Below are 27,702 nucleotides of genomic sequence, written 5' to 3'. Positions count from 1 at the left end.
AAATTGAAGTCTGAAAAAGAAGATACCAATTATTTTGACCAATTAAAATGTTAAAATATTTCATACTTGCTTGATTTTAAATAAAAGTTGGAACTACCCATGGGTAAAGATTTATAAAAAATATCTTAGTCTTAGTAGAATAATAAAAAGTTCATGTAGACATGTGAAATCATCACTATTTTAAATATCACAAGAAGATGTTTATTGCTGACTCCCTTCAAGGAAATGCTACTCATTAATTTAGAATTACTAAACATAAATAGTTCTACCATTAAAAGAAAATATTTTTACTTTATATTTCACTTCTGAAAAATATATATCAATATTTTTTGATATTACAATTGTTAAATTGTGGAGTTTCTAAAATGTAGTGAAGAAAATTCAGAATTCAAGTTCAAAAAATTAAGAAATTTTAAAAATCTAAAATGTATGCCCATAATTGAAGAAAAAACTATCCATGTTAACATGTACTGTATGAATGTATAAACTCCTTTTTTAAACCCTGCTAATACATGTAATTTACTAAACTTAAGAAGTAAGTTTTTTTAGCCTTACCCAATAGGCCTTGAAACAATAATTTCAACTTGAGGTTCTGATTTTGATTCTAAAATAATGTTGTAAACTTCTTCATTTGTAGCTCCCGGCAGGGGTTTACCATTCCATTCTAGAACTTCATCCCCTTGAATTTAAAAAAAAGGGTATTTTTTTACCTTATATATTCTGTTTATTTTACTTATCTTTTCTCTTTTTTAACAAAGAAATGCAAAACATATACAAATAGTTTAATTGTCTAGGCTCTGCTTTCAAAAGCAAATTGACTGGCATATAATGTCAGCTAAATGGTTCTTCTAAACACTTTTTTCTTTCCTTCTTTCTTTCTTTCTTTTTTTTCTTTTTCTTTCCCCATAGAATATTACTGGTCACTGGAAACAGTACAATACAAAACTGCCTTTATCTTTTGAGATATCCCAGAAATAATATAAAATAACATCATGCTATGGGATGGAATTAGCACAGCCTATTCGGAAACATTAAAAAATAATAATTAGCAGCATGCCCTCCATATAATAAATGTAGGCGGCTCTATCTGTGAAAGATTCTTATTAACCTCTGCATAAATCCTGCTTTATTTCTGGTAGAAATAGCAATTAACATTTGTTAGCATGAATTTTCCAATTATAAGTCATGCTTCATTGTCTTCACCAGATGCACAGCAGAATAAAAATGCATGGAAGGATTTGAATCCATACCCGGGGGTAACGCAGGTAGCTATGGCAGGTACAAAGCAAGCAGATGTGAAGCTGTTGCATGACAGTTAACCCACTTCCAGATGTTCATAACACACACGTTCTATACAGAATACATACTGTGAGCATTAAAGCAAAATCAGAAAATATTTTCAAAATAATATAATTTAATATAGTACTTATTAGTTTATTAAATATTCTAAGATTAATCAAGGAGAGTGACGTGGTGCTAAAATACATGGGCTAATAACTTACTATTTAACTAGAGTTTTCACCATAGATCATTTGGGAAAAATTGTTTATTTGCATAAATATTTAGTGCAGTCTGAGGTCCCAAATGGTTCTCTGCCCAGCCCACTTCCATTCACATGGCAGCTCAGCTGAAATATCCCAGCTTCAGTGGTACTATATGTGTCAATTTTTTCACGTTTTTGTTTATTTTGCTATTCTCAGTGCCTATAACATCTAGTAGCTGAGTAAAGATGTGCTGAAGTAAGGGATCAACACCATCATTATACATTTTAAAGCTAAGTATAAACATGAAATCGTTTCCTTTTTAGCTAGGTCTTTTTTAAAAGAAGTAGAAAAATTTTATTTTGCTAGGATTATTTTAAAGCAATTCTTTTTTCCCAAGTATTTGCTTACTCAAAAGTAAAAAGCAAATATTTAAAAAGCACATACGCTGCTTCAGTTGGGTAAAAGGGTATGGGTACCACCAACAGTTAAATGACTTCTAACATTTCGACCTAAGGAGTTACCTAGCAAAGTTTTTCAAATAGGCAATGAATATATTACACTAGAAAAAAAATAAATAAAATAATTACAAATTTAAAATATTTTAGGAGTCTTTTAAATTTTTTTGACCAGGAAAAGAAATAAAGTTTACATCACGTGAACACGTATATGTGTGTGTGTGCAAGAAAAAATATTTTCTGAAACAATACTTACCCTGATATTTCCTATTCTATTATGTTCTATTTCATTTTTTTATTGATGGTTGCAACCATTAAATCGATTTTACTACCTAGTAATGAGTTTCAATCAACATTTTGCAAAAGCACTGCATTATAAAATTCTCCTCTTTATAGACAGCAACCTGGAAGCATAACTTTTAATATTAAATTAACTTAATACACGAATTTACTTATTTACAAATCAGTACCTCCTAAACCAGAGGGTCGTCTTTTTAACAATATTTATTTATATATGGATCATCTCTTCAGGAAAGGATGCGGATTACGAAGCTACAAAGATGAAAAGGAGACTTTCTCTGTCCCCAAATTTGGGGGCGGGGGAGAAATATGGAAATGAATACCTTTAAGAAAATGTCAAATGCAATAAAAGAAGTTCATCTGAGGAACAGACATAGAGCCAGACCGTGCCAGGGAGGTAGTAATTCGTTATTGCTCCTGGTAAGATATCAGGAAACAGTTTAGAATTAAGAGACCTTTGGATGAGTTCTGAAGGAGGGACAGGCCCTCAACAGGCAGAGCACAAGAGCAGGAAGCAGTCAGGCAGACAAGAGGCAGAGAGGCTGGGTCCCGCAGGTGGAAACGGCCTTCCAGGGACCTATGCGGAGACTGCCATGGCTGGAGGCAGAGGGGACGGTAATGAAAGTGGCTGGACCAGCTGGCAGAGGACAAGGCCACGGAGCTCCGACCGAGCAGACAATGACGGGGAGTCACCGAGGGGTCTGAATGAGGGCAGGGTCGGGGTCAACTTTGTCTTTTGGTGACTAAGTCAGGTCATGGTGCAGTGCAGGGACCCAAGGGGAAGCAGCAGCAGAGAAAGCTACTGTGGGATTAAAGCAAGACAGCCATGTTGAACGGTCACGCTGATAAAACAGCCCCGTAGTTAGATAGGCCAGTGATGTTCATGTGCAAACAGAAGAGAAATGGTACCTACACTGTAATGTAAATCAAGCATAACTTATGATCTATCTTATTAAAATATGTTTTACAAATACATCAACTGCCTAAAGTGAAAAGCATATTTGTACGTATTTTATTTAAGTTGAGCTTTTAACATTTTAAAGTTTCTCAGGCTCTGGGCATATGAGGGTGTAAATAAAAGAAATTAATCACTAAGGGACATATTGTACAGAAAAGCCCCTTCACTGACTTTCTTAAGTAATCTCCCATTAAAACACAAAGACGAAATCAGAAGTCATCATGTTCATAATGTGAACCGTGAACTCAGATTCTGTAGCCAGTTATCTTACACAGAGCAGGCAACAAGGTTCTTCAACTTTCGAAGGCTTCTTTTGGAGTCATAAACAAGCCACGACTCAGTTTGTTGACACAGTCACTCCCAATTGAGCTAGTTTCTTAGAATCACAACTAGCCCTGATAAGAGACAACCTGTCCTGCACCTCTCGCTCTTCTGTGCTGCGTGTGTGTAGACGGAGAGGAATCCCTGATCTGGATTTTCTCCCTTTACAACACCTGCACAGCACGTCCCTATCAAAGAAAAAACCTTGATGATTCTGAACTGACTTCCTGGGAGTCAATTACAACACAAGGTTTCAAGAATTACCATCTTAAGTTATAAAAACTGAAACATAGCCTAGAAATGTTGTCTTTCTATGTGCTGTGGGTTACAAATCCTCAGTTCTACAGCCTAGTCTGTTTTCTTTATAACTGTCTCGTAAATGCATAAGCAGACACCCCAACCAAAAGATTTTTTCCAAACTCTGAAGTAAACCGGGGAAAATATGCTAATATGATTTTAACTAAAATGAAAATTAGCAATTTATGAAAAATGGATTGTAAAGTATGTTGCTACTGAATACAGTACATTTGCATATATTGAATGATATTATTATGTTGTGTTAAGGTTACAGATCAACATAACATAAATTTCCAAATACCAAGAAATAGCACGTCGGCATGTGTACGTCACATTTATCATATTTACATTAACAAACATTTTATTACTCATAATCTGTGTGAGAAATGTGATTATGATTGTATTTTACTAAAAACACTGCTACTGAGTGTTTTGGAACCACCATGAGAAAACTTTAGTAATTATTCTAGCTTAAAGTATGAACTACAGAATTAAATAGTGATTTTTTTTCACAAGGCTACATTGTTTTGGATTTTCATAGCGGTATTATGAAGCCATCCACAAAACTCAGTAATCCTTCAGCATTTTGCATCTATTGATTTTTACATAAATGAAAAAAGATTCCTACTCTTACTCTTTCCAAACTGCTACTGATGTATAGCTACCATTTACTGCAATCAGTAATATCCATATCAGGAAAAAATCTTTATTCATGCATTAAAATTAGTAATTTACTTAACTGACTTGCATATAACTTACCCAAAATTGACAACCACCAACTCATGCATAGAGTACACATTGTTTAAATATTAAAAAAGGAGCTTTACCTGCTCTTAAGTGTCCAACTACATCTGCAAGGCTACCCTTCTTTACTTTGGTGATGAAGGCACCAAGGCGTCCTAAGTCAGTCATTTTGCCTCCAACAACCTGGATAATTACAAATTTATAAGTTCTCAAGACTCATACTGAAACGTACGTTTATTAGTTTCAGGGATTAATCCTACAGTCTTTGATAATGTGTTCAGAATTGAGCACAGGGACATTAATGAAGTGAAGTACATTTTGACTAAAGGAGCTGGCCATGTAGTTTTGAAAAGAAAACATCTCATTCTATTTGAGATCACCACTGTCCTCAGGAAGTCTATGCACTGATTCCCGATGTCAACCTGACGACACAGGGCACCATGAATGACGTGGTGCTGGTTCTTCCTGCTGACCATCATACAGCACTGTCTGACGTTAGGGTCCATTTTCCCTTATCCTCTAAATCCATGCCACCAACTGAATTATATTTCTATATGCAGATAAGGCCCCATTCTCACATCAGATCTTTATATCTTTTGCATATTTTAGTAGACTGTAGGTCTAAGACATAACGACTAGGGATTCAAGCCAAGACAGGCCACCTTGAGGAAGCAACTCCCCATGGTTCACAGAGTAAAAGACTAAGCCCGTCTCTGCTACTGACCATCTGGATGACCTCCACATCTGAAACACCGTCTGTCCCAATCTAACGCTCAAAGTCTGAGTGACACTGCCAAATATGTAACACTTTCACTTGGCTTTTCCACTGTAACTAAAACTAAATACATCTGCAAGTTTCTAAGTTCAATTTCTCCTGATGCAGGGGCTAAATATGTATCATTAAAAGTGGGAGGGATATTCTCAAAAGTTGACGCTGATCCACAATTCTTAGGGACATGCCCATCAGTGGTGGTGATCAGAAATATTTCACAGCAAGAAAAATTAACGTAATGATCAATAAAGTGATGCTATTGAGTACATTAACTGAAAAAATTTTAGTTGGATTAATAGTCAATGGTTTTGAAGAGGTCAAACGATCACACGACTGTAGGACAATCTCTTGGTAAATAATACTTTTAAAGCCACATCTTTGAATATTTCTCTAAGTTTCTGAAAGCAAATAAAACCACATGATTTAACACACATACACACGCACACACACAATAAAACAAATCGTGTGCGTATATATACATCTACAGTAAAGCAATCTTTCATAATTTACTGGTCTTTCCGTCTATCTGTTAGAAGTCAATTAATACTTTTAGAAGATATGTTTTTCTCTTGGGTGTTACTGTAAATTCTACTGCACTTAGGGAACCATCTCAATGATGTTTTATGTTGCTGTCAAGATATAATAAAATTATGCAGCCTCTTTACTTTACTACCATCCATTAAAACCTTTTTAACGTCAAAGTCGTCCTTGAAGCTCACATTCAGAGAAAAATTTTTTAGTTTTCCCATATTTTATTGCAGTTTCCTAACACATCTGTATGCCACATTAATAAAAATGATTTTAAAATATTAAGCCAGATAAAACTTCTAAATCTACCATAAAACATCAATACATTAACAAGATACATCACTAGAGGATTTTATTTTGGAGAGGACAGAGGTACGTCAGCATCATCGTCAGAACTTTGCTGAGCACGTCCACACCGCGACATGCCCTTGGAGACACACTCAACCAGCTACTCACTTTCAGACCCAGCAGGGCTCCCGACTCCTTGGGCATGGTTGTCCTCTTGTTGAGAATGACACGCCCAATCAATCGATCTCCCTCTTTGGATGGCTGCCACGTTACAGGATGCTATTGAAACATGAAAAAAGTTAAAAAAAAATCAGCTGTTCATATAACGTTATAAACCAATGTGGGCTCACTAAAAATTTTTTTAAAGATAAGCTGCTTTCTTTCCCACAGACACACAGTCACTGGTTGTAGCAGTGATTTCCTCAGTGAGAAGACACTCGACAGGAAATTCTGTATTCTGGTGAGCTCTATCCTTGGCACAGAACAATTTTCATTTAGAGCTATATTTTATCTGCAGTGGACACTGACACTAAACACGGCAGTCCTAAACATTGTCAGAAACTACGTGCATCTCTAAAAAATGGTTCTGAAATGAAATTCATTGAAATTTGAAGATACATCTGCTTATATAAAAAATTGATTCCATATTTTGAGTTGCTAATGTTGATATCATTAACCAAACAATATCTCATTTCTGTATAGCTGTCATTTAAAAATTGCTTTTGACTTAATTTAAAATTTGTTATAATTACTCGGTGATAACTGTTTTTTCTTCAAAACAGTATTGTCTTGAATGAAATCAATATTTGCTCTCACAACGTATAATGGAGCAGAATAAGATCGCTCTCCATCGCCTACCAAAGGACGATGACGAGCCCTCCTCATCCCTGACCCCAGACTCTCCCTTCCCAGAAAACTTACCGAACTAATGGGCGAGGTTTCCCGGCTGTGCCACGTGGCAGGATCCAACCAGTAATAGTCCAAGTCACCTGCACATAGGAGAAGGAGATGTCACACTTCCGAGTGGAGAAGCATCACCTTAAGGACAACTCCTCCACTCTACGAAGTGAAAGGTCAAGAACACCAGCATCTTGAGGGTGTACATCCCAGAACAACACGCGCCTGCATCGAGAGGCTGTCTCCCGAATCCTTGGAATGAATGTGTGTCACACACACTCTTCACACTAAGGGAGAGCTGACTTTTACTCTCATAAATCAGTCTACAACAGACATATCAGTAGACGAAGAACTGGGTTAATTTAACCCACCCCACTTGCCCTCAAATGACGAGCCACCCCAAGGCCCAGCCTGCCATCTAGAGACACCGCTCACTGGACTGAGATGAGCATTAACATCCAGTGCCTCCCTTTCTACTGTCTGAACTCCATCAGATCTGTCAGAACTGCTCTCTGGTCTCCAGCTCTTCCCTCCTCAACTGAACAACAGGACACACACTTTACAGCCCAGTGTTGGGTAATTAAATATCAAGAATAACTTAGCAAAGGAGTACATACAAATGACAGAGCAGCCATAAAAAAGACTTTAAAAACCTTAACTTTGTAAACATGAACTTACGAACATTTAATTTTGATTTTGTTCGCCTAAAAGTATAATGCTGAAGAAAGCATCTGAGAAAAAAAATTAAAAGCAGCAGCGCTTTCAGTATTTGCGTAGAAAGAAAGGCCAGAGTGGGTAACCACGTGAGAAAGAATGACCATTTGCATTTTAAATCTCAGATTAAATCAAGGAAAACTCCCCGTGGATCCTGAGAGTGAGGCCAGCAGGGCAGCTAACGGGCTGCTGCTTCCCACTGCTGCTGGGAACATGTTTGCTGACATCCGTGAAGGCCCTAAGTGAAGAATGTTATGCCCAGGACAGGCAGGGTGAACACAGGCTCTATAAAAGACACGTGATCGAAAATAAAAAAAAACTTTAAAATCTGCAGGCATGAAAAACCCACACAGTTCAATTTCTTAGCAGCTGCTTCCCTTTCCTTTAACACAATATCTTAGAAAGACTGAACTGGAATGTCATGGACACTACAAGAAATGCTAGAATGTTCCTCAAATACGCCACATAGACTACAGCACACTCTAGGAAGGAGTGGATATCAGAAATGGTGCTGGCAGAGACTATAATCTGTTAAAACTTTCTCCACACAGAGCCCTTGTCCCTCTCAAAATCAGAGACTTTAAAGTGTGCACACGGCTTGGTGGCAATTACAGATTCTAATCTACTGGACCACCGCAGTGGACGGAATACAAGGACAGGTGTAAAAGCCAGGGCTTTTCATCTGTGTGCTTTGTGGGACAGCAATCCTGAATGGACAGTCTAACTTAACTGGTTTCATTGGGGTAGCTATAGCTTGCCAGGTGATGCCAGTGTGCAGCCAGCACTAATTCTTGCATCATCATGACAGTGCTAATATGGATGCTACACATTTTACAGCTAAAAATGTTTTTTTTCCAATTTTGGTCATACATAGTATAGTAAATATTTACTAAAAATTGCTAATAGATGTAAATGAAAAAATACATTCAATATTTTAGCATACAATAATAGTACATTTTATATAAAATTGCATTTCTTCATATTCTGAAGGTTTTAACAATTTTCTTATCACTAATTTCATTATCATCCATTAAAATATAAGTTTTTTTCTTAAAGACATACAAAAAGTAAATTCTAAAATCTAAATATGTAGTTTCAAACTTTGTTTCTTCTTTCCACACAATTACCGTTCTAAAGATATTATTGACGTGAGTACTCTAATTTGTCTTTAGGTCACATTTCTCTACTGTTAACATAATAAGCAACACTCAACAAAACTTGGTCCTAAAATATTCAAAATCCAGTATTTCATTAATACAAAACATTTTCCTTGACTGTTTTCCTAATAGATCATTAAAGATATTGATCACCAGGTGGCATTGCTACAAAATGATAAATTCGTGGTATTTTCTTATGAAATTGCAATAATTCACATGACAGTTACACTTGACCAAGTATTAGAAAATCTGGACATCTTCTCCATCTCCAGAAGAAATATACACCATATTTTAAATATCATTATAACAAATGGTGATAAAAAAAGATGGGACTCATTAATTCCAAGACCGACTCGTAGCAACTCTGCACACTTTCTAACACGTACCCATAACTGTGCTCCTCATCTCAAAAAGTACACTGTTCTTCCCATACAGAACAGACTGTTACCATTCAAGAAAACTGTAAAAATCATAGACCAAAAATCAGAAGACTCGTCCTTCCCAGAGAGTACATATACTCCATAAAATTTGCCTCTTTTATTTTTGTTTATTTTCTATAGCAAGATGCATGTTAAAACTAAATAAAATTAGATGAATCCTAAGCTACTTTATTACAGCACAGCACATAGACAAATTAAAATACTGGGCAAAAATATCTTTATTCTAACTTTTAAAGAAATTGAACTTTTAATTTTTAAAACTCCCCAAAAAAGAAATCTCCAGGCCCAGTTGGTTTCACTGTCGGAGTCTGTGAAGTATTTTAAGAATTATCATCAATTCCACACTTCCAGAAAGTAGAAGAGGAGGCAGCACTTCCCAACTCATTTTATGAGACCTGACTGCCTGATACCAAGTCAGACAAAGATAATACAAAAAAGAGAAAACCACAGGCCAATATCTCTCATGAATATTGATGCAAAAATCCTGCACAAAATATTAGCAAATAGAATTCAGCAATATACAAAAAGAATTATATACTTTGACCAAGTAGGGGTTTTTTTTTAAGGATTTTATTTTTTCCTTTTTCTCCCTAAAGCCCCCCGGTGCACAGTTGCACATTCTTTGTTGTGGGTCCTTCTGGTTGTGGCATGCGGGACGCTGCCTCAGCGTGGTTTGATGAGCGGTGCCATGTCCGCGCCCAGCATTTGAACCAACGGAGCACTGGGCTGCCTGCAGCGGAGCGCGTGAGCTTGGCTGCTCGGCCACGGGGCCAGCCCCCAAGCAGTATTTTATTCCAGGGATGCAAGTCTGGTTCAATGTTCAAAAATTAATGTAATCCACCATATTAGCAGGCTAACAATCATTCAACTGATCCAAGAAAAGCATTTAACAAAATTCAACCCCTATTCATGATTTAAAACTCTTCGAAAACTAGTAATAGAAGGGAACTTACGTCCTATATAATTCCATTTATATAACTTTTTCAAAGTGATAAATTATGGAGATGGAAAACAAATTAACGGTTGCCAGTGGTTAAGGGTGCTTGGGAGAGAGGGATGAGTGTGAGTGTCAAGGGACAGCAGGAGAGAAATTGTCCCTCAAGATGATGGAACAGTTCATCATCTTGATTGCAGTGGTAATCACATGAATCTACACATGATAAAATGGCATAGAGGTACACACATGTTGTGTCAATGTCACTTTCCTGGTTTTGATATGTAAAATATAATTGGAGGAAACTGGGCAAAGGGTACACTCAAGCTCTCTGTACTGTTTTTGTGACTTCCTATGAATTCATAATTATTTCACAATAAAAGGGGTTTTTAAAAAAAAAATCTTTATTCAATGTCTGTATGCAGGGCATTTACAAAAGCCAACATAGTCCTAAAAATGGGTTTTTAATTTGAGAGAAGGTAGGGTATTGTTTTTATTGAGGTCATAATAGTTTAAATGATTATGAAACGTCAGTTGTACTTATTTCTTGTCTGTCACCACATAAGTGCTCCGCTTCACCCCCTGTCCCCACCCCTAAGCCCACTTCCCCTGGTAACCACTAATCTGTTCTCTTTGTCCATGTATTTATCTTCCACACATGAGTGAAGTCATACAGTGTTTGTCTTTCTCTGTCTGGCTTATTTCACTTAACATAATGCCCTCAAGGTCAATCCATGTTGCTGTGAATGGGACAATTTTGTCTTTTTATGGCTGAGTAGTATTCCATTGTGTATATATTCCACATCTTCCTTATCCAATCATCAGTGGATGGACACTTGGGTTGCTTCCACGTCTTGGCTATTGTGAATGATGCTGCAGTGAACATAGGGGTGCATGAGTCTCTTTGAATTGTTGATTTCAGGTTCTTTGGATAGATACGAATTAAGTCCAACTGGTCTAGTTTTTCATTTAATTCCACTATTTCCTTGTTGATTTTCTGTCTGGATGATCTATCCATCGATGTGAGTGGAGTGCTGAGGTCACCTACTATGATTGTGCTGTTGTTAATGTCTCCTTTTGGATTTGTTAATAGTTGCTTATGTACTTTGTTGCTCCTGCGTTGGGTGCATATATGTTTGTAAGTGTTATGTCTTATTGCTGAAGTGTCCTTTTTATCATTACATACTGCCCGCCTTTGTCTATCTTTATGTATCTTATTTTAAAGTCTACTTTGTCTGATCTAAGAATGGCAATACCTGCTTTCTTTGGTTTCCCATTAGCTTGGAGTATCGTCTTCCATGCCTTCACTCTGAGCCTGTGTTTGTCTTTGGAGCTGAGATGTGTTTCCTGGAGGCAGCATATTGGTGGGTTCTTTAATCCATCTGACCACTCTATGTATTTTTATTGGAGAATTCAAACCATTTACATTGAAAGTGATTATTGATGTATGAGGCTTAATGCTGTCATTTCATCGCTTGTTTTCCAATTCTCTTGCATTTCCTTTGTTTCTCGTCCCATGTAGTTCAGACTACCAATTCAGTTAGGTAGTTTTCTATGCTGGATTTCTTAGTTTTCTCCTTGTTTATCACTTGTAACTCTGACCTACTTTTTGTTTAGTGGTTGCCCTGCGGTTTGTATGCAAAATCTCATAGATGAGATAGTCCATTTTCTGATGACCTCTTATTTCCTTAGACTAAGCAGAGTCAGTCCCTTCCCTCTGCCCCTCCTAAGGTGTTTTTGTCACATCTTATTCTATCTTCTGAATTTGTGGTGAAAACAAAAAAATTATCTTTGTTTTTGGTGTTTATCTTCCTTATCTTTAATGTTTTACTTGAGTATTTGCTAACCTGTTCTGATGGATAGCTCCAATTTTCTGATTTCTTCTACCTATTTATCTCTTCACTCAGGGCTTTGCAACCTCTTTCTCCCTTTTTTGCCAGGTATGAGGGCTTCTTGAGGATTTCTTGTAGGGAGGGTCTTGTGGCAATGGGCTCCTTTAGCTTTTGTTTATCTGGGAAAGTTTTTATTTCTCCAGCATATCTGATGAAGAAATATATTCTCAATCATATTCGCTGGATAGAGTATTCTTGGCTGAACGTTTTTGTCTTTCAAAGATTGGAACATGTCATGTCAGTCTCTCCTAGAATGTAAGGTTTCTGCTGAGAAATCCACTAATAGCCTGATAGAGGTTAACTTGTATGTTATTTTCTTCTCCCTTGCCGCCCTGAGTATTTTTTCTTTGTCATTTACTTTTTTCAGTTTCACTACTATATACCTTGCAGTAGGTCTTTTTACATTGACCGAGTTAGGAGATATACTGGCTTCTGTCACATGGATTTCCATCTCCTTCCTGAGGTTTGGGAAGTTCTCTGCTATTATTTCTCTGAACAAGCTTTCTGCTCCATTCTCCTTTTCTTCTCCCTCTTGAATACCTGTAATTCTTATGCTGCATTTCTTAATTTGGTCAGATGTTTCTTGGAGACTTTCTTCACTTCTTTTTAGTCTGAGTTCTCTCTCCTCCTCCAGCTGAAGCATTTCTTTATTTTTATCCTCAATATTGCTTATTCGTTCCTCCATGATATCAGCTTTACTGTTCAGGGTATCCATATTCTGCTTTATCTCAACCATAGTGTTTTCCAAATCCAACATTTCTGACTGGTTCTTCTTTATAGTTTCAATCTCTTGTGACATAGATCTGGAACTTGCTGAGTTGTCTATCTGCATTCTCTTTTAACTCGTTGAGTTCTTTAATGATAGCTATTTTGAATTCTCTGTCATTTAGATTACAGATTTCCCTGTCTTCAGGATTGATTTCTGGGTACTTGTCATTTTCTTTCTGTTCTGGAGATTTAATATAGTTTTTCATACTGATAGATAGTGTGGATTTGCGCTTCCGCACTGTGGCAGTATCTGATCACTGCTTCCACCTGGAGCCACTGAGTGAGGGTCAAGAGCTACGTATTCTGAGCGCACTGTGATCCATGGAGCAGTTCCCAGGTGTTGGGCTGGGAAGCCGGTTGTGGGGGGTGCTTTCTTTCTCATGTGTGATCTTGGGGGCTTCTTGCTCTGTCCCTCGCTGTCTGCTTTCCTGGGGTGTTGACTTGATGAAGACATCCCCACAATAGCTAGACACTTCTGTAGGGGCTTTCCCCTGAGCTCTGAGGGTCCTCAAGATCTATGACATTCCTGCAAAGGGCCACCACTCCCTCCTGGCTTTCCTCTTGGAGGCTGTGCGCAATCCCTGGGTTGCTGTCCTTCAGGCAGGAAAAATGTTCTCTTTCCTCGTTCCACTTCCTTGGGGGAGACTCCAACACCTCCACCTTCTGTCGTATGGCTGCATGGGACTCTCAGATGTCTTCTGTGTTGTGTGAATGTCTTCTGTTGGAATATAAATGTCCTTTTCATTGTATCTTAGAGGGGAGAGCTCACTCTGCCATGATGCTGATGCCACTCCTCTAGTTTTAACTTTTCTAAGTAGGAAACCACACCAAGATATGATCGATTTCTAGGTCTCCTGGGTCCCTGTGCGGCCTTCCTATGGCTCCCACAGCCAGTGAAGATCACAGTGAAACAGAGTCTGTGGCAGAGCCACCAGGCCCCTTCAAGGCAGGTGACCCAAGAACACGATGGCCAGCACACAAGTTAATAAATAGTACTTTGGTTATAATGTAATAAAAACCATTTATACACTTTAATATTTTACAAGAACATTCTTTTCCTAGACAGGAATACAAATCTGAAATCTAAGAAGTGAGATTAAATCTTCTAATTAATATAATGAAAATACACCATTTTGAAATAGTTTCCTCATATTTTAGAAGTTTGTTTCAGAAAGTTCTATGCCTGCAAAGGGTAAGTATGTCTGCTCCCACTCCTAAATTATCTAGAATACTGGAGCTAACTGGAGTTGATCATCAATAATTTGTATCAAATTCCTAGAAAAAATAATTTCACCTAAGCTAAATTAGCATCCAGGGATAAGAAACAAATATGATTTAATAGGACTTAGTATCTAAGTATTGAAATAAAATAGGAAGATATACTTGTTAAACTTAATCTTTAACCATGCAGATTGTGAAATATTGAAGCCTATAAACACTGTGTGTACAAATACAGAATCAGTAAACTGTCATTCATGATTTAATTGCTGTCAGTCCAAGTTCCTAGTATAGTAAAAATATTGGTCTTCAAATACTTTTTGGTGACTTCACTGAAAATCCACACCACTGTCCACCCCAAAATCTGATGGCAAACACTGCATAATTAAGAACGGAGATTTGTATCCCTTGATCACAAAGCCAGAGATAAGGCTAGAGGCATCTCCACCATCGGTCTTCAGCAAGAACCTCCACAACAATTCTAAGTAACTTAAATTCCAATTTCTTGTTTTGGCCCAGGACACACACACGTGTCATTCCTTGGAAGAATGATATCATCTCCAGCTCTCAGGGACTCATTATTAGTGTGGCTGCACTCTAAATGCATCTAGAAATTTAACTTTCGAAATTGCCTTTGTGCACAAGGTGCTCTGCTTCTGTCACAGAAACAACAAGACCTCTCTCTCTCTCTGGTACATAAATTTGATGGCTCAAGTCAAGGCATCAATTATAATTTATGAAGTTAATGAGGTGCAAAGATGTCTGTATTCAGAAATTATCTGCACTGAACAGAACCTGCAGAGTGGAACCGCCTCTAGAGAGAGACTGAATAGCTGCTTTAGGGCCTGTGGTACCATCTCTAAGTTTTATAATTTTAGGGAACAGGAAAGGAGGCTCCACGGCTGATCTATGGAAGGAGAATTTCATTAACATATTTGGTACAGGTGGTACGCTTCTGGTTCTATGTATTATGTGGTGAATTTGAGAGCCAATTTTTGGAATGCCAGCCCTACCACCATGCAATTCTACAAAGCAGTTGTATGGAACTCAGAATCAACATTTCTGGCTGAACTCTGAGCTCCGACATTCAGATAAGCCCCCAACGTTGGAGATAATAACTCCTATTGCACCCATTGTTCTCTCAAGGGAAGGATGAGAGGATGTAGGTGCAACTGCTTTATAAGCTGTAAAGCCCCAGAGAAATGCAAGGTGTCAGAGTATAACAATGCATACGAAAAAGTATATCCCATAATATTGATAGGCATTTCTGTCAATCAATACCACGTAAAAATCAAGAAAGGATACTTTTTTTGACCCACAGTTTACTAATTTGGAACTTGAATAATCAGAGAACCTCACTATATTTTAATTGCTCTATTAACAGTATTATAATCTTATCTGACCTTTATAATTATGTTGTTTCTTATAAAACATACAGAAACCAACTATTGTGTAAAAAATCACTGTACTCAAAGTTGGAGACTTGTGACTCTAATCCTAACTCAGCCATATTAGGTGCATTATGTTGAAAACATTCCTTCTTCTCAATAAACCTTGTCCTCTTCTGTAAAATGTGGATAATGCTACTTTCTCACAAAAGTTTCACAAGGATTAAATGAGATATGCCCACTTTGTAAATTGTAAAGGACTTTAGAAATAGACTCTATTGTATAATTACACAATTGAGATTAAGAATACGAAATCACAGTGTTAGAGATCAGATTTATAGCTAAATAGCAATCATAACTAAATGTATATGCAATATCAGTTAACCTTTGCAAATATGCTTTGAAATGTGCTTAGAAAAAAAGTCACTCTTACAAAAATTATTAACTGGCCTGGTATAAAACAGATGCTCAAGTATTCAGAACGAGTGAATACTTCTTTAATCCTCACTGTTAAAGGATGATAAAAAGAGCCATCACACATAGAAAACAGTAAGATAAATCTTCCTGTTAATGTCCACAAAGCCAACAGGAGTCTAAAGGATAAAAAAAATGGTTACTTGTACAGCCAGGCTATCTATACGTTAAGATATATGGATTAACCCCTAGCCAAACATATCTGGACTGTGAAGTAAGTAATGTGGTCAGTTTGCATAATGTATCCTTAATCTGAAAATAATCATTTTGTAATTTCTTCTTTATATGATCCTATTTTATGTGGGAGAATAAAATACATGTTGTGCATAGGCCAACTATTACTGACTGAATTTTTCTGCATCGTCAAACAAGTAAGATACTTTATTCTTTTACTTTTCTTTTTCTAATGACTCAAAACACCCTTGAAAATGTTTCCTGGAAAGCAGCTTGCATTATATCTTAAAATTATTTGGTATAGACATCAGTGGAATACACTTTACATCACATGGAATATGTGGAATACATTTTAATATTTATATCCTAAAATGTTATAAGCTTCCTAACTTCCTGAAATTTCTTTTTTAGTTTATATTCCTAAGAAAATAATCTAAATAATGACAAGATTGATGGCCTTAGGAGAACAACCATAAGTTTAAATACGTAATAGGTCACCCTGGAAGATGGGGCTTTGGGAACACACAGAACATTTTGTGGATTTATCTTAAATAGGCTAAAAGACATTGAAAAATAAAAAGCTACTTGAAATATAAGCATTAGTCATCAGTTTGATTTTTCCTGGTTTTGAAAGTTACATAAATTTAGATTTTTGAGACTACAGGAAGCTTCAGTCTTCAGAAACACTCCCAAAACACCGCGATGCTTGATAGTGCCCTTCCCCCACTCCTGTGCCCTGACCTGATGCTCCAGGCCTCAGAAGACATCGAGACACTAATGTTCCCAAAAGTTCTGAACAGCCACATGAAACCACACCTACACACACGTTAAAGAAATAAGGCCGTTCATGGTCTTGAGGAAATCTAGACCAGACCATATTGAATAACAATAAAAATGTATCTGAGAAAAAGTCTAAGGTCATTGATGATAAGACGAAAAGATTCCACATAGAAGAGTTTAGAGAAGAATAAATTTCATGTGTGAATATGACTTGAGGGAAACCACTAAGAAATTTCTTGCCCAGAATCTAAATACACAACAGTAAAGAACTCTGGACAGCAGATCTCAACGTGAATAATCTCAGGAGACCCTTCTCCAAGGCAGCGACTCTTCATGAGGAAGAGTATGCAGGGCTAACAGCAGGGGCATTTCACTGCAGCTGTCCGCTGACCAGGTGCCCACAGGGACACTGAGCATCCATCCACTCAGGAGGGCAGGCCGTGCACGCGAAGCCTTGGAATAACGGCCGGCAGGCCCTGCAGAAAGAATCAGGGCATCTCATTGTTTGGGGACTGGATGTAACCACAGGCTTAAGAGACTAGTTCTGGGCAAGTTCACAGCAAAGACGTCACCAGACAGCACGCAGACGTAAACGTAAACGTCTTTGATAAAGGAAAACGTCAGGTGTGATCCAGACCTCACACCCAAGCAACATCAGCAGAACAACGTTAATGTGCAACAATAATTCTGACTGTGCAATCAATTTCTACGTCCCTCAACATCCCAAAGACATGGAAATGGAAGACACGCCGACTGATGCGTACTAAGGTTCCAGTGACACAAATCACAAGAGTAATAGTCAAATAATGATAAAGATGAATTTTAAGGGTATGGGGGACAAAATGGAGCTACTTATGAAGGACTGATATTGCTTAACATTTAAAAATATATTATTAAGGTATAAAAAAGTAGAAAATAAATTTACTGCAGCAAATATTTTTGGTAATATAAACAGATGTTTAGAACCAGAGCTCCCTCAAAGAAAGTTACAATAAATATTGTTTTTGTCTTATTTTGGTTTTTGTTTGTCTTTGTTTTTGCTTTGGGTATGTAAAAAAGCAATTAATAGATATATTAAAAGACTTTTTTTTTTTTAAGTTGGAAATTCCTTGACTGGCAGAGGGAAATCACGAGGCATTGGAATATGGAGAACATTTTATGCCTCAACCTGGTTCTAGAGGAAACTGCTAAGTATTCACATTCGTAAGCCTTTGAAATTACAGTCCCAGGAATGAGGTTGCAAACCCCATGAGGTCGCTGGTCTACACCTCTGGCGCAAAAGTGGTCAAGGTGTACAAAGGCCCATCCTGTGCACGTGAGTCCCACTCCAGGTGACAAAGGCCAACGATTCCAGGGAGAGAAAGCACAGAAAGAAACGGAGAAAAGGAAGCAACACTCACAAATGCATATACGCGGTGCACACGCTTCCTATCACAGAGCGAGGTGAGTCAGGGTCGGTCAAAGGCTCACCTGCTGACTCAAGAAAGGAATTTGCTTCCAGAGTTCCTAAATATTTACAGTTCAGATAAGTGAGTCTGAAACTGCGTTTCCAAGACAATCACTTGAAAATATCTTCTTCTCAGATTCAATGTTCATAACACAAGCTGCCACTGAAAACTCAGGACAGGACTTCTCACTGGCGAGGCTTAAAATGCTCACGTGGTTCCTGGATGGTCACAGCTTCTCTCCTGAGGAGAGTGGGATGGCCTTCTACTCAGGAAGGCAGGGCAATCCTACACCCAGTGTGCCAGGCTGTTTAGACCCCTGGCTCCCCAATGAGCCAGCTGCACTAACCCGTCCCCCAGCCACTTCAGGGAGTACGCACTCTTGAATACAACGTCCCTCGATATTTTTGAAACATTTAACTTAAAAGCAATAATTTCTACAGAGGTCTTTGTGAGGGATACACAATAAATCAATTTAGATGTTCTAAAATCTAACGCTGAATTAATCGAGACCATCAGACAACCCTGAACCTGGGCGTCACTACGTTTCCACACAGTCCCCTCCCGCCTCTGCTCCCACGATTCCTCTTATGTGTTGTCCTTCGACATGTTCCTCTGTGGATCACAGTGATGGTGTTGCTCACAGGACACGGATCATGCTGCTGCTGCTGATTATCTTCTCTGGGAAACCACACAGAAGAAACTATCTCTTGTGTCAGTACCAGGGAAAATTAGTGTACACTTAAACTGGCCTATGTTCATGTTATGGAAGCTGCAAACTTTGATGGTACTTTCCTCAAAGCACTTGTGTTAGAATGTTTAAGGTTAAATCTGCAGCCTAATTTTCTATCCTTCTTATCCCTCACTGAGCTCTTCTACATGTTTTTAACTTATTTCAAATGCTATTTTTTTTAAGATGGCACCTGAGCTAACATCTGTTGCCAATCTTTGTTTTTTCTTCTTCTTCTTCTCCCCGAAGTCCCCCAGTACATAGTTGTATATCCTAGTTGTGGGTCCTTCTGGTCATGCTATGTGGGACGACACCTCAGCGTGGTTTGATGAGCAGTGCCATGTCCGCACCCAGGATCCCAACAGACAAAACCCTGGGCCGCCGAAGCGGAGCACGCGAACTTCACCACTCGACCACGGGGCCAGCCCCTCAAATGGCTATATTTTTACATTTTAGGAGCTACCTTAAGTCACTTTTGGCATTACGAAAGATTTTAACGTGGGAATTAAAATTAAATGAATATACACAAAATATAATTTAACGTATCTATTGTAACTCTGTTTTCATTAAAATACAGATTTTTCCATCCATCCATCTCAAAATATCTTTGATGTAATGGGAAACAACTAAAATGCAATTGATGTACAGGTGTTAGGATATCCATAGCTTAAACAGTAGAATTCAGTAAACAGCCAATTATTTTAACTTATTTGGGAATCTTGACGATGTATCGAAAACAAGTGAAAAAGTCCTCTCATCTGGCAAAAACCAGTATCAGGAGTCTGAGCGCCTAGTTTCAGTCCTTCAAGAACCAGAGGGCCTTCGTTCACAAGGTTACAGTCAATGACGAGGGGCTCTCTGCTATCCAGCCTCACAGGACCACGGAAGGTCACCGCGTACAAGAACAAAGCGCTGGGACAGACAAGCACGCAGACAGCAGTAAGAATTCATAAGGAAAGGGACGGGGAAGCTTAGAAACACAAACAGATCAAACAAATGGGTAAGGGTTTAGCAGGCCTCAACACCGTAATTCTGGGAGCAGCTCTAAGAATGTAAGTGTACTAACAGGCAACATAGCAACTGACATCGACGCAATATCCATTAGGCAGAAACTAAAAAAATTATTTCACAGCATATAAACTTTTATGAAATCCTTTTCAGCCTTTCTGGCTTAAAATTTTTAAATTTTAAACTTAAAAAGAGAGTAATGTCCAATACTTATGAGAAGAATTTTAATTAAAATAGTAAACAGCATCAATAACAATAAGCTGGTTAGCAAAAATTGGGCACATTGGAAAACTCAGCTATCCAGAATGAGGGATTTGAAACTAAATTTTTCCAATTCCCAAATTAAATCATTACTTATCAATGAAACAAAAAACAGAAACATATACAGTTTATCAAATATACTGCTTTAGATTTATCACATTTTAAAGGATTCAGTGCCCTGTAACTATTCTCGTTTTCTCCCGTTGAATGTTCTGTTGCTTGACATTTTGTGAATGCAGTACAAAGAATGGGAAATATGAGGTTAATGGCTCTTTGCATGACGTCCTACCCAGAGTGGCCAAATTATTTTCTAAAGATTCCTAACCAAAACTACGTCTCTTAAGCAGGAGCAAAGCAAAGCAAACAAAATGATCTTTTCTAGATGATTGAGTATGTAACTGAATTAAAGTGGAAATTAAAAGATATTTGGTGAAAAAATTGAATACTGTTAGCACTGACACATAAAATTTTCAGTGACATTAAATCTGAAAATTGAAATTACTCTTTGAACTATTTTATGAAAAAGATTGAGTGTTATTTGAATAATGTTAAGAATTATAATTTTTCACGTCTTCTAATACAAATTTCATAAATCCATAACAAATCTTTCCTAATTAAGAGACACTGATGTCATTCACAAAAACGAATGTCTGTAATTTTTCCCCATAAAATGAGTACTTTTAAGATTAATCAAATAATTCCTCTCATCTTAATAACAACATAAGATCATTATACTGCACCTGGTTTCTGTATAAACCAACCCAAATTTTAGCTAAAATAGGCCTTACTGATTGCAGCAAGAATGAGCTGGAAAAATGGATGGAACTCACAAGAAATATGAAATTATTATAGTGAATATAACAGTTCCAACATTAAGAAAAAAGTCATAGTTTAATTTAATCTTTCCCAAAATATATAGACATATTTAATTTACACATATTTTAAACCAAATTAAAGGGCTATCTTCATTTTTAAATGATAGTCAACTAATAACATCTTCTAAACTCAATTTCTTTTTATGTGGCAAGACAGTAAGTAACATGTATTTTTACGTATAAATGTTTACTATTCACGTTTGAAATATATTTTTAAAGAACTTGGATTAAGAGAATTGTTGCAACTGTATTCTAGTGGCTTAGCACTCATCAGTCTAATGAGAACCAATATTACTTTGGCCTGGCTCTTTTGTATCTGCTACTGTTAAAGGGGATAAAAACAGTGAAAGATAACATCTTGTTAGCCTTTATAATTTCATTTATTACTAAGAACTTGCACAGCTCTATTTCTTTTCCAAAGTGATGTACTAATGGTTTTGATGACAAAAAATTACACACATACATCACACACACACCCCCCCAGATCTTTGGGTCTACCAATCTTTGTTCAACGTAATTATCTTTGCATCATATTTTAGATCAAACATCCAAATGCGCAATTAGTTCACAAGCATGGAAACTGTAGCCATTGCAACTGGTCTTTCTACAATCAGCCAGGACAAATGTGGAGACTAAAGACGGTGCGGTCAACGATCATGGAAAGCAAACTCGAAAGGACGACTCCAAGGACAGATCCTTCACCTCATCACAAAACACGGGTTTCTCACCAATACTCTAAAGGATCGTTCAGATTAAACACATTTTGGGGGCTCAGTTCTGCGGTCAATTTTTCCATCATTTTCACGTCCTCATTGAATAGCTCCTATTACTGTAAAATCTCATAGACTGAAGCAAACATTACATAAATATCTCTGTAAATAAATGCCTGATCTGGAAAAGACTAGCCTCTGAGGTCAGGAAGTCATAACATATTTGTCCAAGAAGCCTACTGGCAGAAAAAACCCAGCCTCTGTCAAGCCATTCCGAGCAGAAACGAGGCCTGGCTGGCGCTTCAGGTCCAGACGAAAGACCACTGGTCCATGTAAAGTGCACGCAGCCCGTATCCCTGTGGAGGGAAACACTGGAGTGCTCTGCACCGAACGGCCATCCTACCGACACCAACGGATCTGATCATCATTTATCTTTTGGAGAGTAAAGCTCGGGGTGGATTTTTCACTACAATGTGAAATAACACTGCCCATGAAAATATCAAATGGTAATTGACCTTTTTCAAAACAAGAACATTTCGAAGTGGGTCTTGGGATGATTCACTCACCACAAAAAGTAGGCAAGACTTTCTGCTGCTGGATGCCCAGTGCTGTTTTTGTGATCTTTAAGGTACAGTTTAAAACCTGACTTACGTGAGCCCTTTCACATGGGCCACAGTTAGACTTAGAGGATCCATACACTCTTTAAAAGTGTATATGAAGTTTTGTATGAGTAAGTGTTTTTCTATGGAGAGCCCACTGCTTCCTTTATATCTCTGACAGGCCCACAATCTCCCTCCAAATTAAGAAGAAACAGTTAAGGAGTCTGGATGAGGAGTGACTCAGACTAGAGCCTTGACGCCTCACGCTGGCTCTCAGCATCATCCCCCACAGTCCTCAGCCTCAGCACTCCGCCTCGACCCCTCACGCCAGCTCCCAGCATCGTCCTCCACGGTCCTCAGCCTCAGCACTCCTCCTCGACCCCTCACGCCAGCTCCCAGCATCGTCCTGCATGGTCCTCAGCCTCAGCACTCCTCCTCGACCCCTCACGCCAGCTCCCAGCATCATCCTGCATGGTCCTCAGCCTCAGCACTCCTCCTCGACCCCTCACGCCAGCTCCCAGCATCGTCTTCCATGGTCCTCAGCTTCAGCACTCCACCTCGAGCCCTCACACCAGCTCCCAGCATTGTCCTCCATGGTCCTCAGCTTCAGCACTCCACCTCGAGCCCTCACGCCAGCTCCCAGCATTGTCCTCCATGGTCCTCAGCTTCAGCACTCCGCCTCGACCCCTCACGCCAGCTCCCAGCATCGTCCCCCACAGTCCTCAGCCTCAGCTGAGCACCTCCACCAAGACCCCTATAGAAGGCAGACAACTAGGAAAGCAGGAACCACACTCAGAGAAATGAGCTTTGAGATTACACGCAGAGGGCAGGGGAGTCACCTCAGACGGCACCTTTGGGGGCTGTCAAGACTCTAATGAATCTTGTTTTTAAAAAGCCTTTCATATCAACTGGCAAGAGACACACTACATACAGAGGTGCTAGGTCCTCCTCCCTGGTGCATGCTTTAAACGATTTCAGAGATATTTGCTGAGAAAGTAAAGATAGAAAAAATAACAACAAACTTCACATAATCTAAACAAGTTAGTAGAAAACATAATCTTGTAATAAAAGGAAAGATAAAATAGTGTTCCAATTTGGATCTGCCAAGCAGTTAAGAGCACACTTCAGGGCTGAACATTCTCTAGGGAAAAGAATATTGCAAGGCTAACAGCCTCTGGTTAAAAAAAAACCTTCAGCTCTATTAAGAAGTCCATTGCATCTGACAGGTGTTATATAACTGAAAACATGTTTGTCAGAACCCACGGACTATTATAATCAATATGCCCCCTTTTCTAAGTCAGCTTTGAAATTTGCTCAATATTTACATTTTGTTGAATAAGAGTCACACAACTCATATAAAATCTGCTTTGAAACAACCGATTTAAATTAACCAGGCATTCAAAATTTTTGGTTGCATTTCTGCGACGAACTGAACAACTCATTACACAATTATGACAATTATCTTCTTAAAGGCAAAAGATGGCTACAGGAAGCAGGCCATCCAAAACAAGACCCATTCACTAGCCTACAATCTACAGGCACGAAAGTAATTATTGTAAAAGTCTTATTATTAATATTACTGTAAGAAAATTACTAATTCTTTCATTGATTTCTCTACTTTTATAAGTTGGGATGCTTCTTTCTAAACTCCCTGGCCTTAGAAATTGAGAAGACAGAAAGTATTTATTTATTTTATTTATTAAAAGTGGGGGCCGGCCCCAAGGCCGAATGGTTGGGTTCCCGTGCTCTGCTTCTATGGCCCAGGGTTTCGCTGGTTCGGATCCTGGGCGCAGACATGGCACCGCTCGTCAGGCCATGCTGAGGCAGCATCCCACATGCCACAACCAGAGGCACTCACAACTAGAATATACAACTATATACTGGGGGTCTTGGAGAGAAGAAGGAGAAGAAAATAAAGTGTCTGTGATGAGCCGGAGAAGCACAGGGAAGAATACATACTTGCTGTTCCCTGAGATTAATTTGTCTTTGTTTTCCAAATGACTTCCGTTTGTCTGACAGAAATCTCCTCAGGAACATTCACAGGCAATACTTCACAATGAAAGCATCTCCTTCTGAAGCGCTTTTTTCCACGCACTAACACCTGACAGCACCACAGAAAATCAGAAAAGACCTGCATGGACACCGTTCCGTACGATGAGAATCACTTCACTCATGGAGTTACTGCCCTCCTCCATACACGTGTGGAGATTACAAATGAGAGCTTCCTCAGAGCTCGACAGAGAACAGACCGCGCTTTCCTTTCATCTCTCATGTGACGGGTGGAGCAGGGCCATCCCTGCCTCAGCTGTCTGTCATTAAGAAGACCCAACAAGGATGACCAAGAACACAGGATTCATGATCTTTATCAATGAGCCATTATCAGCCACTATGCAACCACATGGCTCCATTTACAGCAAAATTCTCCCCTCTTCTCCCAAAAGAACATATTTAGTTAGTCTAGATGCATGAATGTTAATCAGCATCGGATGGGCAACAACCTGATTCACTTCCGCCCGTGGGAGGTGGCTGGCTGCTTCTTTCCAGTTGCCGCGCATCCCTGGGTTTTAAGCAGAGCAGGCAGGAGCTGTCCTCAGCTGCCCTTGCAGCACGCGCAGACCCGAGACGGTGCGGAGAGCCGGCTGCTGGCAGGCTTCCGGGGAGCCAGCGCCTCTGCACCAGGACCTGGTCCTGCAGCAGAACACATGACGCCCCTACCCAAGGAGGAGAGCCGGACCCTGGTGCCTCAGGACACCTCAGCCAGCTCAGCGCCTCCTGGCAGAGCAGCTATGATGGAGTCAAGGGCTTTACCAGCTTGATTTAAAGGAACCATCACCTCCCTTCTCAGAAAGCCTCAGCTGCCAAGCGCTCAAAGCAAGAAAAGCTGAAACTCCCACTGCCCCTTTAAGAAACTGTGCACCTCCAAAGGTTAACATGGTGTCATCTTGTACAGAGAAACCATCAGAAGATCCTGAGCACCTGAAAAACGCTCGGCCATTCCCACGGCAAACATCAGGAGGCTTTTTCCAAACTGGTGGGACGGAAACAAGGGACAGAGGGGTCAGTGGCTCTGCCGTCGGAGGTCACACGCGAGTTGGCTCTCTGCTCTCCCGTGTGGACAGTCTCCCCTTAGGGCCCAGCCCAGCGTCACACAAGACAGCTGCTCCTTCCACGATGGGCTCGAAAGCCAGGACCCTCGGTGGCAGGAGAGAGCAGCCCCGGCAGCCTCTGTCCAAACACTTCAAAACAACAATCTCTACCCAAACCGGTATCTTTCTTTTTAAGAAGATTAGCTCTGAAGCCTTCCAATTTTAGCAAAATTCAGTAAATAGGGAAAACAAATGTCTTTGGCCAATCAGAAAAGGAAAATATATACTCTCTGAATTAACTGTATCTTATATATATCAAGTTGAGAGTTGAATACTAAATTGTAGACAATTTAATGTACACCTCAGATATTCATTTAAAACATGAAAATAACTCAATACAATGCAACTAGATGATCACCACTGTATTCTAAGGTAATAATATATTTGTGCAATTTCCATGTTCAAAGCAAAATATTCCTTACTGTCTACTGAGAGAATCTAAGTGAAGCATTTCAGTATCTTACTTTTGGATAATTAAACCATATATTCCATTAATTTCATATTTATGCATAAGATTAATACTACAGCGTAGTTTACCTGTTCCTGAGTGCAACGGATGAAGTAGTAGAAACTGCTGAAAGCCAGCAAACACAACAGCATCATCGGAGCAGTGAAATAAACGCTCCTGGCATCAGATCACTAAACTCCAGCTAGCAGTGCATCAAATCCACAACACAATAAAAAATCCAACAAAAGGCAAAAGCAATTTTAAATAAAATTTCCTGTGGTCCTTGCATTCTAAAGCAAAACCAAAGAAGCCTGCAGAGTGCAATGTTACACAACAGTGACTCTAAACACGGCAGAGTCTGCAGAGTGCAGCTCCCCATTGATTACCGCAGTGATCTACGGCACTCCGTGCTGGACCAAAAAGTTCCCACCGGGGCAGGCACCACAGCGCCGGCAGGTCCGCCGGTGACCACTTCCTGAAGCAATGCACACAGGATGCTACCTGCCTGCGGGCAGGGACACGAAACGCCGTGGTTCCTCAGAGCTGGCACAGGAGAACAGATTCAAGCAGAGGCTTAAGAGCTGCTCCGTTACCCCAGGGACACTGCACTCAGAGGACAAAGTCGAGCAGACCCCCCGCTGGCTTGTGGACCAGAGAACACTCACCTGAACTGATCAGTGCCCACTGTCAACAGCTGCCCATGGTCCCGCCAAGTCCTGCGCAGCTGATCGTTTCCTCTGCAGCTTCCCTACCTGAGAGATCTTACTCAGCCGGTGACAAAGACTGGCGTCAGGACGCAGGAACCAGGAGGACAGGAGCGATGTTGGGACATGGACAGAGTGCTTCTCCAAGCTGTTCCCGTACAGCCAGCCTCGTGCTAACCGTGGATCACCTCCAGGGGGCAAAAGGACACCCCAAAGAGGTTGTGCCAGGGAGCTGCGGGGTCTCGTGCTTCCAATATTCTAAAAGGTGCAGACGTTTGGTGATTGACAGTCTCAGCTCCTGGTCCAACAGATGTTACTCAGGGAGACACAGAATCATTACCTCCTCCTTAAGTCACTGCGTTCACTGCACCCACCCCATATCACGTATTTCAGAACAACAGCAACATAAAAGCAAAACTAGAGGATCGGGAATGATGCCCTCCCCTAACTTCATTTTTATCCCGTGGACATCAACCTCGTCCAGTTCCCAGAAACCACAGTGAGCAGCGATGCAGGTCTCTAACCCACCAGGGAATACCGCTGACGAGTAGAGGCACTCTGCTGCTAGCCTGTTCTGGAAAACGAAACGATCAAATGATGACAAGGGAGAATTAAGGACCATCTTCCATGTATTTAAACTAAATGCACCGTGTTTACTTACATTACATACACTTGCCAAAAATAATTATCTGATAAGGAAAAAACGAATCCTGAACCACGGATCAGCTCACCACTGCCAAGTCAACTGCAAAGTGTCAGCCTCACATAAACTCACAGAGGCGAACACTTTCCC

The 27,702-nt window shown here is 39.4% G+C and overlaps 1 protein-coding gene across 50 annotated transcripts in view; it reads right to left on the bottom strand.

Annotated features, from left to right (window-relative positions):
• RIMS1 (regulating synaptic membrane exocytosis 1) overlaps positions 1 to 27,702 on the bottom strand; it is a 418,194-nt gene that overhangs the window by 139,421 nt on the left and 251,071 nt on the right. For 43 of the 50 annotated variants that reach the window (XM_070244805.1, XM_023625163.2, XM_070244806.1 and 40 more), the window contains 4 exons: positions 7,069 to 7,136; positions 6,316 to 6,426; positions 4,643 to 4,742; positions 556 to 679 (listed from right to left, as the gene is read on the bottom strand). In XM_070244805.1, coding sequence (XP_070100906.1) covers positions 556 to 679; positions 4,643 to 4,742; positions 6,316 to 6,426; positions 7,069 to 7,136 — 403 coding nt within the window. Of the gene's footprint in view, positions 1 to 555; positions 680 to 4,642; positions 4,743 to 6,315; positions 6,427 to 7,068; positions 7,137 to 26,294; positions 26,762 to 26,870; positions 27,084 to 27,702 lie in introns of those variants that run through there. The other 7 variants (XM_070244819.1, XM_070244820.1, XM_070244818.1 and 4 more) reach the window with 6 other exon arrangements.

This window comes from Equus caballus, chromosome 20, assembly GCF_041296265.1.
Source record: "Equus caballus isolate H_3958 breed thoroughbred chromosome 20, TB-T2T, whole genome shotgun sequence".
NCBI classification, from domain to species: domain Eukaryota; kingdom Metazoa; phylum Chordata; class Mammalia; order Perissodactyla; family Equidae; genus Equus; species Equus caballus.
The sequence above is the reverse complement of the archived record's forward strand: the minus strand, read 5'-3'. Positions and strand labels throughout refer to the sequence as shown.